Raw genomic sequence first — 17,135 nt, forward strand, 5'->3', positions numbered from 1 at the left:
TCTTAACAGCAGTGTAGGCCCCTGGGCACAGCAATGCACTGGCCCCCCTACCCATCCACCAGCGGTAGGGATGGGGGTGCAATCAGCGGCAGATAAGATGTCCAGCAGGTGGTAGGGGGTGTTCTATCTTCCGCTCAGCATGCAGGACCTGGAGCAGTAATTTCTGCTAATTACTCCTTTACTGCACAGATGGTGGGAGATGGTGCGGGAGGGAGAACACTAACCTGTGGCAGGGGGCGTTGGGCTGAATGAAGGGGACCTGGTACATGACTTCCAGGGTCGTAGGGGGTGTTTAATACGTAGCAGAGGGGTGGATAGTGAAGTGGGCTTAATATTCATCATTTTCTGGTTTGAGGGCAGCTTGCTTGACTGCAGATATCTTAAGTCAAGTTACCTTTGAATCGGCTAAAAAAACTAGAGAGTCACACCTTTCAGGAGGTCCTGGGAACTTGGAGACCAGAGTTCAAGAGCCAGAGCAATCCACTAATGAAAATATAAAACTGCATATAAGAGCTGGAGCAGGGACCAGCTGCTTGAAGGCTGATATCTCTGGTACTGGGCATAACAGAGACAAGTTGCCAGTGTCCTCCGAAAGGGGAGAGTCCCAGCTTTTGGAGTATATCCTCAGAAAACTCTAAGTTAGACAAAACCCAAGATATCTGACTGGGAAGAGCAATTAACAGGCTTGGATGGGGGCCACTGCTTTGAAGTCGGATATCTCCGGTTCCCCAGGGCCAATTTTCAAAAATATGGTACCCATGGGAAGAGGGGACCCTCAGCTATCAGCCTAGGGCCCTTATACTCCTGGGGCCCTTGGGCAAGTGCCCACTGAGCCAGGTACGGATCTAGACTTTTCTTTGGGGGGGCAGTTTACTGTTTAATCTTGACTCCTCCCTCTACAGTCCCAACTCCTCCCATGTGCAATCCTAACTCCTCTCAATTCTGAATGAACTTTTTGAGACTGAAATAGAACTTTGTGATTGTTCTATGTACATGTGACTGTGCTATGGGGTTATTGTATTTATTAACCCTAGTACCCACACACCAGCAAGTGAGGGGCAAATGCTCTGTAACCCTTGCTCTCCTGGCTCCTCTGTGCTGCTGTGGTATAAGCTGCAGCACATTGTTCTGCCTCAGGTTCTCCCCGGAGAGCTCTCTTCAGCTCAAAAGTGGGCTTGGCTATGACTGTGTTATGGTAGGCGGTCGCCCCCTTCACCCCCCCCTAGATCCGGCCCTGTGCTGAGCCCATATGTAAAGATGGCCCTGACTGTACTCAGAAGTTCCATAATCAACTGTTCTACAAATGGTGCTGCGTCTTTGTTGGCAGTTGCTCGGCTCTGCAAAGCTAACGATGAGCGTCAGTACAAATTCAGGTGGCTATGGCATTTGCATATATTCATTCACTGTGTACTAATTTGCAGCTGTGAAGGCATTTGCGTCCATCTCTGAATCAGGTCCTATGTTAATCTAAAATAAATGAAAAAAATAGAATTTTTATTTGCAATTGGACAAAAAATTCTAAATGATATTTTAATGTGCAAATATGAAAGTGCGATCATTTATTTAAAGTTAACTCCCAACAACCCCCCCCCCAAACAAAAAACAAAAAAAGGATACGTCCCCTGTCACACAGATTGCTCTTAGTTATGCTCAGTATAATGCAATAGCAATTCTACCCGCCCCCACGTGATTCCAGTATAACCCCGGCTTGCTGCCTGGAATGTCGGGAGCGGTGTTTGCTTGCGAACCCTATAACAATCTTATTTGGCATGGGATCCAAGAGCACGCCACATCTGTGGCACAACAGTCACTCCATGCCCACCGTGCCCAGCTGGTAGAAGAGAAAGGCTTTGTCCGTCCTAATAGCAAACAGCAGGACTAATAGTAGAAAGACACCTGTTGCATATGAATCCAGTCAGGAAGAGTCGCTTTGAATGAACGTGCTGCCTACATAAGGCAATGGCTGTGTGCGGTATATCCAGCAGTATGAAGAGTTCAATCCCGTGTGAGCCCAGACTAAAGACACGTCTCCCCCCAAATGTGCGTACTAACATACAGCAGCAGCTTCTCCACGTCTCCATACAATGTCAGTCTGACCAGATGGGGGTGGGAGAACGTATTACACAAGGCTGGACTGCGGCCAAGCCTGGCGGCCTCCTCCTCTCTCCTCTATGGGGAAGATGAGGAGGAGGGAGGAGCAGGGCCAGCAGGAGGAAGGGAGGCAAGCAGGACAAGGAAAGGGAGGGATTTCCTGCAGGGAATGAGAACTAGCTGGCTGACTTCTCTGAAAACTTAGGATAAAGTAATCTGCGGTCTGAATATAGATCTCCCTTCCTCTACAGCCTCCCGGTAAGTCACAGTCACCTACGTACCTCCTCTGGGGTCTCCACCATTTACCCGGGAGGAGAGATCAAAGCGATCCAGCAAGGGGAGTGGAGGAGGACGGGGGCGCTGTTTGGGATTAGCTGCTGTAGTAATAGGCACATCTCTCACAGTAAGTATTGTGTGTCAGAACACTATCCAAGTGGTAGCGTCCTGGTCCTGATCACGAAGGGAACATAGACACTACCCTAACCAAGTGGGCATCTATGGGGAATAATAACCTGTGGCAAGCGAGGCTAGTTCTGGTATCTGATGATCTGAAGCAGTTCAGTTATGCTAATCCATTGGGTCCCATGTTCCGAACATGAATAGAAAAATGATGTAATATGAGTGTATATGTATAAAATTATGATGCTCAGAATAGCTCATTGTTTGGAAATGTTTGTTCACATGTAATCACTAGTAACTTGTTAGGAGTTTGTTGACAGTCTTATCTGATGTTGTGTTGGCTCTGTTGCTTCATTTATGCTCAGTGTTACAGTACAATTCTGCCGTTCTTTGCACCACATCTTATTCTGTATAATTCATACCCAGATTTTAGTTCCAACTTGGAAAAACAATTTTATGTGTGTGGGTTTTACCTAAGGTCCTCTTGCTTCTGACGTGGTTCATCATTAATGTTTACCCTGCTTGTGTACCATGCTGTATCTCACCATCTGTACACTATAGATATACATGTTGTAATGGATTGCCACAAGATTGTGGAGCCTCAGGCACAGGAAAATGCAATGACGTTTTGTTCTAGGACATCAGTGGACCTCGAGATATTATTTGTTATATCAGGTGTTCACTCTTATTTCTAAACAGTAAAAAGATCATTGAAGTTACAGGGTTTTTTTTAAAGAATTGATTGTTCAAATGTCCTTTTCAAAGCTGTACTGTTCTCATGTCTTCTGTGTTAGGCGCACTCTACCATCTATACTTACTCATCTACCACCTTCTCAGTTATTATTATTATTGTACTTATATGGCGGCACAAGGGATCCGCAGCGCCCAATTACATTTGTATATATTGGTGGTACATGTATAGCTTGTTCATGTATCCTTGGCTCGGCTAGTGCAGTTTTGAATATTAAGCAGTTCTGAATAGGGAAATGGAATATAATGGCTTTTAGACCACTGTGTTGGTAGATTGGATTATCGCAACACCAATTAGAAAGAATTGCATGGGGACAGCACAAAATATTACAGTAACAGAGTGGCTGTTAGTATTGGGTTGCTTTACAAAATGTACTACTGCTTCTTCCTTCCATTCGCATTTAGTTTGGCTTGTAGGAGGAAGATACTGTATGCACGCTAACAGGGGAGGGGGTCCCATGAGCTTCCTGTCTTCTGGGTTATGAATGGGATCCAGCAGCTTGGAAGTAGCAGAGCAACAAAAAGCCTCTGCTAGCTTCTTTTAACCCTTCTTGTGAAGACATAGGTGTACACTTCTAACCAATGTGCACGGGATAGTAAATAATCCACTTATTACCTAAGACACTTCATGCGAGTGTTCTGCTTTCTGACGTTAATCACGTTTGTCATAAATGACATTTAGATGCACAACACACCTCCCTGGCCCTTAAACATTTTTCCTCATAAGACAAAGGGGAGAGCGCGGGCCTCTGCATGTTACTTGCCTCACACCTGAGGGGTTACTAGGTGTAAGGCTTACTCAGTAACACAAATATTTGTCTTTTTTTTTCTCTTTCTGCAGTGATGTCATATAGCTGCCAAGAAGTGGCTTTATTCAAGTGAACTTTTCCTAATGAGAAATGCGTTGAGAGGCTGCGCATGAACAGAACAATTCTAGTAGGAAAGAAGAGTTCCTGTGCTCTCATTAAAGGGAAAACATAGAGATAATTCTTGAAGCCCTTAAAGCAGGATTTATTATTTCCATCTGATGGAGTGCTCCAAAACGTTGCAACCTGCCTTATCTTGTGGACCTGGCACTGCAGCAGATGTGCCCTCTTACTCGTATGTGATATGGGAACTGTCCCAGTGACCACAGAGCGGAAGGGGGGAACACAGCTCTGACAATAAATACCTTTCCCCCCAGGTCACTGGCACCCTGTTACTTTCTGACATATGTAAAATAAAGTGTCTAGAACAGAACTCCTGATGTGGATAGCGTTCGTGTAAATGGAGAACAGCTTTCTCTGCCTTTTTTAAAAGGAAATAAATTGTGGGACCTGTGAATATATACTTAAGAAGAACTCAGGACATGACTTTGTAGCCTGTTTGGCGATGGGTCGGGAGAATGAACTGATCCAGGCTGTCAAGAGTGGAGATGTTGTCACTGTTCAGAAACTGCTTGCAAAAGTTCGGACTTCAAAAAACAGTAAGTTTTCTCTTGCTATTTGGAAGCCGCGCACTGGGGGCCTAATTCAGACATGTAGAAACCTGACTTTTTTGTAGTTGAGCTTCTGTGCACGTGTCTAACTTGCACTGTGTATGTGCCGCGACAGTCTTGCGACGGCTATTGCAGAGTGACTGACAGTTAGGGTTAATTTGGGGGAGGTAAAGGAGAGTCGCGGCAAAAACGCAGGTGTATCGCTATCATTTTGGGAGCATGTTTGAGGCTGCAAGGGTCATGCTGCTTGACCATAGGGCTAGGTAAACTTCGATACTTTGGCTGTTCTTGGACCGATATTGCGTCTCTGTACAGAGCTGCAGGGATTTGCATCAGGTGGGCATTTCAATACAAATCCAGGTGACTGTGACATTTGAATATTTTCGCACAGCTGCTGTGTGCAAATTGGTATCTGCGAATGCATTTACGTGCATCTCTGAATCCGTCTCTTGATGAGGGATAATGGTGTGCTACTGGAAAAGTCATTAAGTAGACGAGGAACCCGAAGGGTAAAAAAATTATATTTATTCATTAACACCGGGAGGTGTTAATGACAGCGCAACAGTGGATACGGAGCGGGTGGGGAGGAGAGGAGGAGACGGAAGGGGGGGGGGCAGCGGCTGCAGCAGCGTGACAACAGGAGGCTCACGGCAGCGTCCACCCGGCTCCAGCAAGCGGGACCTCGCTCACTTATCTCAATCCAACTTTTTTTAAAGTCGGATTGATATTGTCTGAAACGGGGCTAAAACCTGTCGGGTTTGGCCCCGTTTCCGACAATGCACGCTGATCGGCAGCTGAAGCCGCCGATCAACGTGCATTCCGACAGCATTCTGACAAGTCGATTTTCCCGACTTGTCGGAAAAAACGGGGCCCTAATGAATAGGACGGAACCCCTTCCGACCTAAAACTGTCGAAAGCTGCCGTCTTTCCGACAAGACCGCAGCTTCCGACAGTTATTGAATATACCCCATAAATGGTGTTTAGTGAACTGAAACAAATTACAAATGGCGTATTCTAAAAATAAACGATTGTAAACGTGATTATTTAAATTGATTTATTTTTTTCTTATGAAGAATATGATAGTATTTAGCTGAACTTTGCATTAAACTTACACTTTGAATTTCAGATTACTACAGTATACAATAGAACAGAGGTTCCCAAATGGTATCCCAACGGTCCAGGCTTTAAGTATATCCATGTTTGGCCATAGGTGACTTAATTAGTACCTCATTCATTTTTATTTAACCTTCTGTGCTGAGCCATGGATGCACGTAAAACCTGGATTGTTGTAGCGCCTTGAGGACCATATTTGGGAACCTCCTATAATAGAATGACTGAAGGGCAGTCTGGTTGGGAAGCGGGCGGCTCCGGAGAATACAGATGAAATTGTTAGTTTATAAATTCTCTTTTCAGCATGCAGTTATTGTGACATGGATTGCAGCTATAGAATTGTATAGTACATACTCATAAGGATTTCATACTTACAGCAGAATGCCCTTGGCCCAAGAGAATCTTCTATTCAAGTTTTAAGATTTTGCTACAAATAGCTTTTAAATATAATTTTGTTTGTCGGAACTAGGAAATATATTTTTCCTTTCCATTTGCCTATAGAGGTCCAGAGTGTTAGTCATTAGATGTTTATATGTTGTAGAGGGTTGATGGGTTGAGTGTGTGTTTATGTTGAGACAATGAATTTGCTTGTCTGCTTTGTGTGTCTGGTGTGCGACATCTGTATGAAAGGGACAGTGATAAATGAACGGCCTGCGTGTTTAGCTGCACTGATGCCAGACACTTTTATATGCGGATAAGACCAACGGTTGCAGTGTCACACACGTACACCGTGTCACCACCTGCTTACCTGACTCTATGCATGCTCCCAGCATAGTTAAACATTTACATGAGTCTGCGTGACATGAACAGTATCCAACTAGGAACAAGTGTGTCTGACTCATGAACGCACTTTGTTTCCATGCTTACTCTAGTACAGGCTTTCCCAACCACGGTCCTCAAAGCACACCAACAGTGCAGGTTTTAGTGATATCCAGGCTTCAGCACAGGTGACTTAATTAGTAGCTCAGTTATTTTGATTTAACCATCTGTGCTGCAGCCTGGATATCCCTAAAACCTGCACTGTTGGTGTGCCTTGAGGCACGTGGTTGGGAATGCCTGCTCTAGTATGTTGTTCGTAGATGTTTTGTAAAGAATTGATATGAATTCAAAATATTGCAATATTAATATGTTTAATGGGTGGGTGGAATAAATAAACTGTGTCTTGATATTACAATGTTGCCAACATTCCTGATTTGAAAATCTGGAAATATTAAGTCATGCCTCTGCTTATACCGAACCCCAATACATACTGTAATTGGGGATAATACAAGGGCTGGGATGTGGATTGTTGAGTGAATGGTGGCCTGTAAGCTCTTTGGTATGGCCACCACCACCCCAAAGCTTCCGGTGTCTTCGGTCTTCAGGAGCTCTTTCGTGCTTTTCCTCCACTGTTAGAGTGGCTACAAATTAGCCCGCACAAGGAGGTAGGGCAATTGTGCCGCACACTGGGAGCCAATTAACCTACCAGTATATTTTTGGACTGTGGGAGGAAACCGGAGAAACCGGAGGAAACCCACGCAAGTACGGGGAGAATATACAAACTCCACACAGTTAGGGCCATGGTGGGAATCGAACCCATGACCTCAGTGCTGTGAGGAAGTAATTCTAACCATTGCACCATCCGTACTGCCTGATAATGCCAGTATGACACTTGTGATCAGGGGTCATAGATAGCATATTAGTATGAGATTAGCTCGGACTATGTACACTTATTTCCTCATATACTTTTGCCAATTGCTTTGAGTTCACAATTATTACTTCTCCTTACCTGTGGAGTTTATTTCCCTAATGTGGATGTGGACTGAAATATGTTATTAAGTTATTATGCAAATACTAGTTATTAGCCCATCAAAATGACAAACAACAAAGCACTAATGTCGACCGGAATAAAGGCCCATACACATTACCCGATCCCTGCACTGCAGTTGCGGCCAGGTCAAGCAGCGACTGTGTGTGTGTGTGTGTGACAGCCATGCTACATTCTCAGCATGGCTGTCGTTAACGAGACCTCCCTCGTCTGTACATGTTCAGATTAGGGAGGGGTCCGTTAACAATGTTGAGTGTACACACTGGACGAGATTGTGAAAGATCTTGCTCAGATCGGCCCTTCTGAGCGAGATCTTTCACTTTGTCGTCTAGTGTGTATGGGGCTTTACACTTGAATTTCTCCATTAGGTGCCATCGAGTAGCCGCTGGCGCACAAAACGGTTGAATTTCCCCCATAGAGGTGAGGAGCAGCGTTAGCCCGAACCTCAAATATGAGTTTCTGCTGTGGGGTACACTGGGCACCAGAGGGAATAACATCGGGGTGTAGAGTAAGATCTTGATCCGAGTCACCAACAGGCTAAAAGTTTTGTCTGTTCCCAGAATGCATAGCGCCGCCTCCTCTATAACCCCGCCTCCGTGCACAAGAGCTCAGTTTTGTAGTTGGTGCCATGCAGTGCAGGCATACAACAGGTGGGCTCCTCCAGCAGCCCTCAGAAGAGCTTTCTTAAATGAACTTTGAAGACTTCAAGGGCTGCAGCAGAGACACTGTGAGTGTTCGATGTCACTCTGACATTTCCTGATGCAGCTCCATCACCTCCCCCAGCGGCGCTGTATACTCCCGTGCCCTGGTTGCCGGGTACGCAGCTCTCCAGGATCGCGTGGCCGCACTCTGGGAGGAGGTAAGAGGGTCCCCCAAGCGAGACCCACTGGAAATCACGATCTGGCACGGACGGTGGGAGGCGGGCCGAGCGCGCTGGCATGGACACTGTGGTAGTACAGGGACCCCACTAGACCACCAGGACAAGGGCACAGGTCGGGTTTTACTAAAAACCGTTTGTTACATTGCCCGCAGTACCCGGTGGTGAAGCCCAGCAAGGGAATAAGGCTTTCACATGTAGCCCCTCCCCCAGCCCCAGGGCAAAATTTAGAGTAAATGTTCCCGCCCTGGAGCTGCATCTCTCTCTCTCCCTTACTCCCTGTCAGCGTTTGGGTGAGCTGATCTTGGGACTGTTTGGGCAAATCCTCCTCTGTAAAGCCGCCTGCATTTCAGCGCTGTGCATTTTACAGGACACTTAAGTATTCTACATGTCTGCTGATAGTGTTGGTTAAGAAACAGTGCATTTAGTCAGGGTTATGTAGTACAAGTACCCTGTGATATACATCCAGTATTTACTGTGCATTGATATATCTATTGATTGTATAGCTATACTTAGTATTACTTAGTATTGCTAGTACAGTGCAGTTTTATTGCATTTCAAAATTTCTGCATTGTACATTTGATTGTGTGTATGCATATACAGCTGCGGCGTGACTTCCATTTTGTGTATCTCACTCGCATTGCTAACCCTATATTCTGTACCCTAAGGGGGCTAGGTGCGTCAGGGTTATTATTTAATATAGGTGTTTCACAGGATATGCTTATTGTGTATTTTTCTCTGATTTTCAGTCACCATATACCTCTTGATTTCTCTGATTGTGTTTACACTGCACAGGGACTTCTTGTTAAGGTATTAGGCTGCTGATATTTTACTGGGTTGCCCATAGACTGAGCTTTCAGTTATGTCAGCTACAAGGGGCGACGGCGCTGGGGCTGATCCCACATTGCGTGGTGGTGACGCTGCAGACACGTTAGAGGAAAACATAGCAGCAGAGGGTTCAGGTTCTGGGAGTTCCTTGCCCCCCCAGTGGGACCATCGCAACGGGGGTTCAAAATGACCCGCCTTGGGCTACTTTCTCCACGTTATTAAGTACGCTGGTAACTAAACTTACGCCCCCTATGGGACCTCATGTGCCGGTACAACCGCTTATGGTCCCTGCGGTTAATCCGCCGTGGGCAGATCACCTGTCCAATCAGTTACAGCAATTGAACCAATCACTGACTAAACAGAAATCTAACCCTCGCCCGCCCAAAACCAAGGGGTCCTCTAAGAGGGCTATTACTTCCTCACAATCCACCCACGTCCCTGACACCTTGTCTGATGAGAATGGCGTGTATACTGACCCCACAGACACTGACCCTGATGATTCTGATGGGGAATCGGTCTCTCAGGTGGATGTTCCTGACTTATTGGAGTCTATCAGGCTAATTCTTCAAATTTCTGATGATCCAGAGCCTAAGAAACTGGACAGATTTAAACGTCAAAAAGTCTTTAAACAAGTTTTACCTCATTCTGACCATTTAGTTGACATACGTCAGGAATCCTGGGAAAATCCAGGAAGAAATTTACACCTCATAAGAAGATGCTGGCTCGCTATCCCCTCAAGGCGGAGCTAAGTAAAAATTGGGAAACACCCCTGCCAGTGGATTCGCAAGTGGCACAGCTGGTGGTATCTTCAGCTCTACCGGTAACTACCGTCACTTCTCTGAAACAACCGATGGATAAGCGTGTAGAGGGTTGTTTAAAGGCAATTTACACTCTAGCGGGTGCTGTGCATCAGCCCAGAATTGCAGCGACATGGGCTGCAGAAGCTATTGAAGCGTGGGCTCAGGAGGTGGAAGCAGAGCTGCTTTCCAACTTTTCTGATAATGCTAGACAATGCCTCTCGTATATTGTCACAGCCTCTCATTACATTAAGGAGGCAGCTTTTGATGCCGGTATTCTGGCGGCCAAGGCTTCTACTACGTCCATTTTAGCCCGCCGGATTCTATGGTTATGGTCCTGGTCTGTGGATCTGGATTCTAAGAAAACCCTGGAGGTGCTCCCTTTTAAGGGAGACATTCTTTTTGGAGAGGACCTCAACAAGATAGTGGCTGACTTAAAAAAAAAAAAACTAGGTAGACACACTGCTAAAATAGTGTCTACCTAGTACTGCTCCTTCGGTACCGAAGGCTAAGAGTACTTCCTTTCGCTCCTTTCATCCTTCAGGTAAAGCAAAAGGTCAGGCGTACCCGAAACAGGCTCGCACTTCCAAAACCCCTAAGCCCAAGCCTAAACAGGCCTGGGCTGCCCGTCAGCCTGCTTCCAAAACTGACAAGCCTGCTGCATGACGGGGCGGGCCTCCATCTGGGGGATCCCAGAGTGGGAGGCCGACTTCTAGGGTTTACCCAGGAATGGTTGAAGACCACTTCCTTCCGATGCCTGGGTATGGGAAGTCGTCACTCACGGATACGCCATACCCCTCATCGATTTTTGCCTGACAGACGTCCCTTTGGATCAGGTGAAGGCAAAAACTCTTCATTTGGTGGTACAGTCTTTCCTGGACACAGGAGTGGTAGTACAGGTGCCTCTGGCTCAGAGAGGCAAGGGGTGCTATTCACCGCTGTTCCTAGTCCCGAAACGGAGTAGGTCCTCTCGGCACATTTTCAACCTCCAGTCCTTTGAAAAGATTTGTGAGAGTCTCCAAGTTTCGTATGGAAACTCTTCGCTCTATTGTTCTGGCCTTGGAGCCTGGGGATTATATGGTCTCCCTGGACATACAGGATGCTTACCTGCATATTCCTATTGCAATGTCGCATCAGCAGTACCTGAGGTTTGCAGTGGGCAACCTCCATTATCAATTTTGGGCTTTACCTTTTGGTTTGACCACGGCCCCGCGTCATGGCAGTAATTACGGCTGTACTTCGCCGTCAAGGGGTCGGGATCCTCCCGTATCTGGACGACTTGTTGATCCTGGCAAATTCCCCGGAAATTCTCCTACGTCATCTAGATCTGACGCTCCAGTTTCTGCAAGCCCACGAGTGGCTCATCAACTGGAAGAAGTCCCTGCTCAGAGCATGGTGCACCTAGGGGCATTGTTGTACACTCACAACCAGAGGTTGTTCTTGTCTCAGGAGAAGGTCCTGAAGCTTCAGGACAGGATTCTATGCTTCCTGTCCCGTCCGCAAGTGTCGCTACACTCGGCGATGCAAGTGCTAGGTCTCATGGTGTCGGCTTTCGACATGGTGGAGTACGCTCAATTCCATTCCCGCCCTCTACAGAAACTGATTTTAGGCAAGTGGGACGGCCTGCCTCACCGGATCAGGTCTCGCATGATCTCCTTGTCTCCGGAGGTCCGTCTGTCACTGAGCTGGTGGCTGCAGGACCATCAATTGCGCAGGGGTTGTCCCTTCTGGATCTCCAGCTGGGTCCTCCTGATGACGGATGCCAGTCTGAGAGGTTGGAGCATGGTTTTGGAGCAACACTCCCTTCATGGTTGGTGGACCAAGGAGCAGTCTCTCCTCCCGATTTAAACATTCTGGAACTGCGGGCGGTGTTCAATGCTCTGAACCTGGCCCAGCATTTAATACAGAACAGGACTGTTCAGGTGCAGTCGGACAATGCCACCATGGTGGCGTACATAAATCATCAAGGCGGCACTCGAAGCAGCCTGGCAATGAGGGAAGTATCAAGGATTCTTCAGTGGACGGAACTTTATCTGCCAGCCATATCGGCAGTGTTCATTCCGGTGGTCCTAAACTGGGAAGCGGACTTCCTCAGTCGTCAGGACGTACATGCCGGGGAGTGGAGCCTCCATCCAGAAGTATTTCAACTCCTAGTGGACAAGTGGGGTCTCCCAGATGTAAACCTGATGGCGTCTCGACACAGTCACAAGGTTCCGGTCTTCGGAGCAAGTACAAGGGATCCTCAAGCAGCGTTCGTGGATGCACTGGCAATTCCATGGAACTTTCGGCTGCCGTACGTGTTCCCTCCGGTGTCGCTTCTGCCCAGGGTAATAAGGAAGTTCAAGCAAGAAGGACTCCTGCTTCTGATTGCCCTGGCGTGGCCCAGACAGCATTGGTTCTCCGACCTTCAGGGTCTATCGATAGAGCGTCCCCTTCTACTTCCACAGCACCCAGACCTCCTCGTTCAGGGCCCCTGTGTATATCAGGATTTGGCCCAGCTGGCTTTGACGGCGTGGCTCTTGAAGCTTCCGTACTGAGGGCCAAAGGTTTTTTTTGAGGCGGTCATTCAGACTGTGTTGAAGGCCTGTAAGCCGGCTTCTGCTCGGATTTACCATAGGGTCTGGAATGCTTACTTTAGATGGTGCGCATCTAACAATGCCTACAAGTTTAGTACGGCCAAACTTTTGGCCTTCCTACAACAGGGCCTGGACTTGGACCTTTGTCCGGCCTCCATCAAGGTTCATATTTCTGCCTTGCCGGTTTGGTTTCAGAGTAAAATTGCCACTCTGCCTGATGTTCATACGTTCACTCAGGGTGTTTTACGGATTCATCCTCCTTACGTCTCGCCTGTAGCTCCTTGGAATCTGTCTGAGGTTCTGGAGGCATTACAAGAGTCTCCGTTTGAGCCTCTTGAATCTGCGGACCTTAAGTGGCTTTCTCTTAAGGTATTGTTTCTGTTGGCTATTGCCTCTGCTAGATGGGTGTCGGATTTGGGTGCCTTGTCTTGTAGGTCCCCCTATCTGATTTTTCACCGTGACCGGGCGGTTCTTAGGACACGTCCCGGATACCTACCTAAGGTGGTGTCTTCTTTCCACCTTAATCAGGAGATTGTGGTTCCGGCCTTTGTCTCTCATGAATCGTCTTCCAAAGAGCGGTCTTTGAATGTGGTACAGGCTCTCCGTATCTATGTAAAGAGGACCGCTCCTATCAGGAAGTCTGATTCTCTCTTTGTACTGTTTGGTTTTCACAAACGTGGCTGGCCTGCTCATAAGCAGACCCTGGCCAGATGGATTAGAATGGTGATTGCACATGCTTATGTACAGGCTGGCCTTCCAGCTTCTGCTACCATCAAGGCCCATTCTTCTCGGTTGGTTGGACCTTCTTGGGCGGCCCACCTTGGTGCGACCCTTGAACAATTGTGCAAGGCGGCTACGTGGTCCTCGGTGAACGCGTTCATAAGGTTCTATGCCTTCAATACTTCCGCCTCCCAGGATGCTTCCTTTGGACGCCGGGTTCTTGTGCCCGCTACAGTGCATCCCCTCCCATGAGGAACTGCTTTAGGACATCCCCGATGTTATTCCCTGTGGAGCCCAATGTACCCCGCAGCAGAAAATGAGATTTATGGTCAGAACTTACCGTTGTTAAATCTCTTTCTGCGAGGTACACTGGGCTCCACAGGGCACCCACCCTGACGCACTTAGCTTCTTTGGGTTTGTATGGCATCAGCCGCTGACACCTTCTCCTGTCGTGAGAATGTGGTGTATGTGGCTACAAACGGTTGTCGTCTCTTTTACTTGCTACTGCATTGGACTGGTTAACAAAACTGAGCTCCTGTGCACGGAGGCGGGGTTATAGAGGAAGCGGAGCTATGCATTCTGGGAACAGTCACAGCTTTGAGCCTGTGGGTGCCTCGGATCAAGATCCTACTCTATACCCCGATGTTATTCCCTCTGGAGCCCAGTGTACCTCGCAGAAAGAGATTTAACAATGGTAAGTTCTTACCATAAATCTCATTTTTTCTATGTCAGGAGGGGTCAACCTGTGACTTGAGAGCTCAGTTGAAGTCCCATAATATATGTGTGTGTTGATTGTTAGATAGGGCAATGTAATACACTATAATTCATTTGGGTTCCAGAATAATGTTATTTGGCAGCTAAAATGGCCAGCCATTAAAGGGAAATTGTCCCACTAGCATAGGCTTGAATTCTTCAGTTTTTCTGATGACAGCCCTGGAACAGGCTTTTTATTTTATACCTAATGGGTGTGCAGGGCAGGATGCTGAGGGATCGATTGGGTCCTGGTGCTAGTAGGTTCTAGTCAGGTGTGTGGGGTTGTGGTCACACCCTGTTGGGAAAACCATCCCTGTTTACATGCTGTGCTGCCAAATAGAGGGGACTTGGGGGGTAATTCAGACTGGATCACTGCAGCGGCGGCGATCGCAGTCTGAATTTCTTTGTGGAGTGCTTTGTGGAAAAGCATCTCAGGGCTGCGATTCCCTCTACATGATTGACAGACAGAGGCGGTCACGGGGCAGGAGGGGGTGTGCCAATATCGTTAGAACGCCGTTGGCGGTACGTGGTCCGGACGATGCAGGCGTGTCCGGACCATTGCGGGGGCGGGCACATCTATGATCAGATCTGAATTAGGCCTCTGTCACACCATCTTGGGTATGTGATTGCACCTTTTTGGCGACCCAGGACAGGCCCTGATACTTTGTACCAACTCTTCCCCTCCCTCTTGGTGCCTCTAAAGTTCAGTTCATATTCAAAGGGAGTTGTACACTAAACATCACCTGACTGGGCAAACCTTGCGAGAATCTCTCATTTCATAGATAATAACAAATCATACAGATATGGGACCTGTTATCCATAAAGTTCCAAAAAGAAATAAGTAAGAAAATGAGGGTAACACTAGAACCAGTGCTGAGCATGACAGATGCACTTAGAAGTGTCCCAAGAAGTCTGGATACTAGAAGCTGCACCTGTATAGCTATTATTTCAGATGCTTGCCACACATAATAGTTTGCTCATTATCTCAGGGCTAGGGCACACAATTGTCACAGTGAGTGCTATCTGACCCAGACTTGAAGCTAATGACCCCTAGGCTTAGTAGGTCTTCAGTGTACCCAGGCATGTCAGACAGCTTCTCATTGACCCTGAGCAGTGAAACATGGTGCATGCTCTGTTCACCATGCATCATGTGCTTTTCAAAAATGTCTTCTCTATGTAATCATTAATCCCCATGCTTAGGTGATTTAGCACTCCCATTCAGTGTGACCAGTGGTCGAAGTGGAAATTTTGAAGTGGGGGTATGCAAAAGTCAAGGACGCAATGTGCGTGCTCCAGAAAAGGGGGCGTGGTCACCCAAAAGGGGGCGTGTCCAGTGTAGTAGAACCCCTTATACTATCTAGTACTGGTGCCCCTTTCACCTTATAGCACACGGTACGAGCTGAAATTCACATTATAGCACACGGTTCGAGACGAAATTCACATTATAGCACACGGTATGAGCCGAAACTCACATTGTAGCACACTGAATGAGCCGAAATTCACATTGTACCACACTGAATGAGCCGAAATTCACATTGTAGCACACTGAATGAGCCGAAATTCACATTGTAGCACACTGAATGAGCCGAAATTCACATTGTAGCACACTGAATGAGCCGAAATTCACATTGTAGCACGCTGAATGAGACGGAATTCACATTGTACCACGCTGAATGAGCTGGAATTCACATTGCAGCACGCTGAATGAGCCGGAATTCACATTGTAGCACGCTGAATGAGCCGGAATTCACATTGTAGCACGCTGAATGAGACGAACTTCACATTATAGCATGCTGAATGAGCTGGAATTCACATTAATAGCACACTGAATGAGCCGAAATTCACATTGTAGCACGCTGAATGAGCCGAAACTCACATTGTACCACGCTGAATGAGCCGAAATTCACATTATAGCACGCTGAATGAGCCGGAATTCACATTGTAGCACACTGAATGAGCTGAAATTGTGACGACAGGGAGAGAGAGAGTGACGACAGGGAGAGAGAGAGTGACGACAGTGACAGCTGGGAGAGAGAGAGTGACAGTAGGGATAGGGACGGTAACGACAGGGAGAGAGGTGACAGCAGGGGAACATTTGTTGCGGGTGAGCGGCTGGTGACTGGTGGTGGTGAGCAGATGGTGGCTGGCTGCAGTGGGCGGCTGGTGGCGGTGAGTGGCTGTGAGCTAGTACAGCACTCTACACAGCCGCCGGCCGCCGCGCAGGGACGGGGAGCAACATGTGCAGCAGGATGGCCGCTTCCCTCGCCTCTTGCTGCACTTTCATTTGCTCATTTCTGGGTCAGTGGAAGAAGTGGCGGTATACCATACCGCCGTATACCGCCCCACTTCGACTACTGAGTGTGACATAAACTGAATTGAGGAAGGGATTAGTGAATAATGAAAAAAAACCTCGCTACAGCCATGGCTAATATGTTACGTCTCTATAAAGGGATGTAGGTTAACAATTTAATAGTCCTAATGTTTGAAGCACTCACTCGGCAAGATGATGATATACAAAATAATTGGTGGGGATTTGTTCTTTCAAACCAGATTGTGATTAATGTGAAGGACTGATCAGCGACCGCTCTTAAAATATAAACAATGAAAACACCCCTATTTTGGGGTATAACTTGTACCCTGAGGGTCCTGATTTCTCATTTCATTGAGATCACTCTCTTCTGGTGCTCTTGGTGCAGGATGCTGCTTGTAGAGGAATGCACAGGAACTGGTTTGATAGCAGCGGCACATGTCTGAGCAGGACTAGAAACTCCTTATACTGACTTTATACTGCATATTGTGCTGACTCCTCGTTGCCGTTACCAAACATATTAGAATGTCGTCGGGATTTCTCATTACAGTTCCCTAAAAGATTCTAATTGTCTTTGTATATTTCCAGTGTTAAGAGATTGCACAACCTGGCTACTGACACTCTTCCTATAGTTTATAATAA

General features: G+C 47.1%; 1 protein-coding gene across 4 annotated transcripts in view; it reads left to right on the forward strand.

Annotated features, from left to right (window-relative positions):
- Positions 1–1,952: 1,952 nt before the first annotated feature.
- CASKIN2 (CASK interacting protein 2) overlaps positions 1,953–17,135 on the forward strand; it is a 69,296-nt gene continuing 54,113 nt past the window's right edge. For 2 of the 4 annotated variants that reach the window (XM_063960622.1, XM_063960625.1), the window contains exons 1-2: positions 2,242–2,349; positions 4,082–4,705. In XM_063960622.1, the coding sequence (XP_063816692.1) occupies positions 4,612–4,705 (94 nt within the window). In that variant the 5' untranslated portion in view covers positions 2,242–2,349; positions 4,082–4,611. Of the gene's footprint in view, positions 2,041–2,241; positions 2,350–2,371; positions 2,495–4,081; positions 4,706–17,135 lie in introns of those variants that run through there. The other 2 variants (XM_063960624.1, XM_063960623.1) reach the window with 2 other exon arrangements.

Source organism: Pseudophryne corroboree, chromosome 3 (genome assembly GCF_028390025.1).
Source record: "Pseudophryne corroboree isolate aPseCor3 chromosome 3, aPseCor3.hap2, whole genome shotgun sequence".
Lineage (NCBI taxonomy): Eukaryota > Metazoa > Chordata > Amphibia > Anura > Myobatrachidae > Pseudophryne > Pseudophryne corroboree.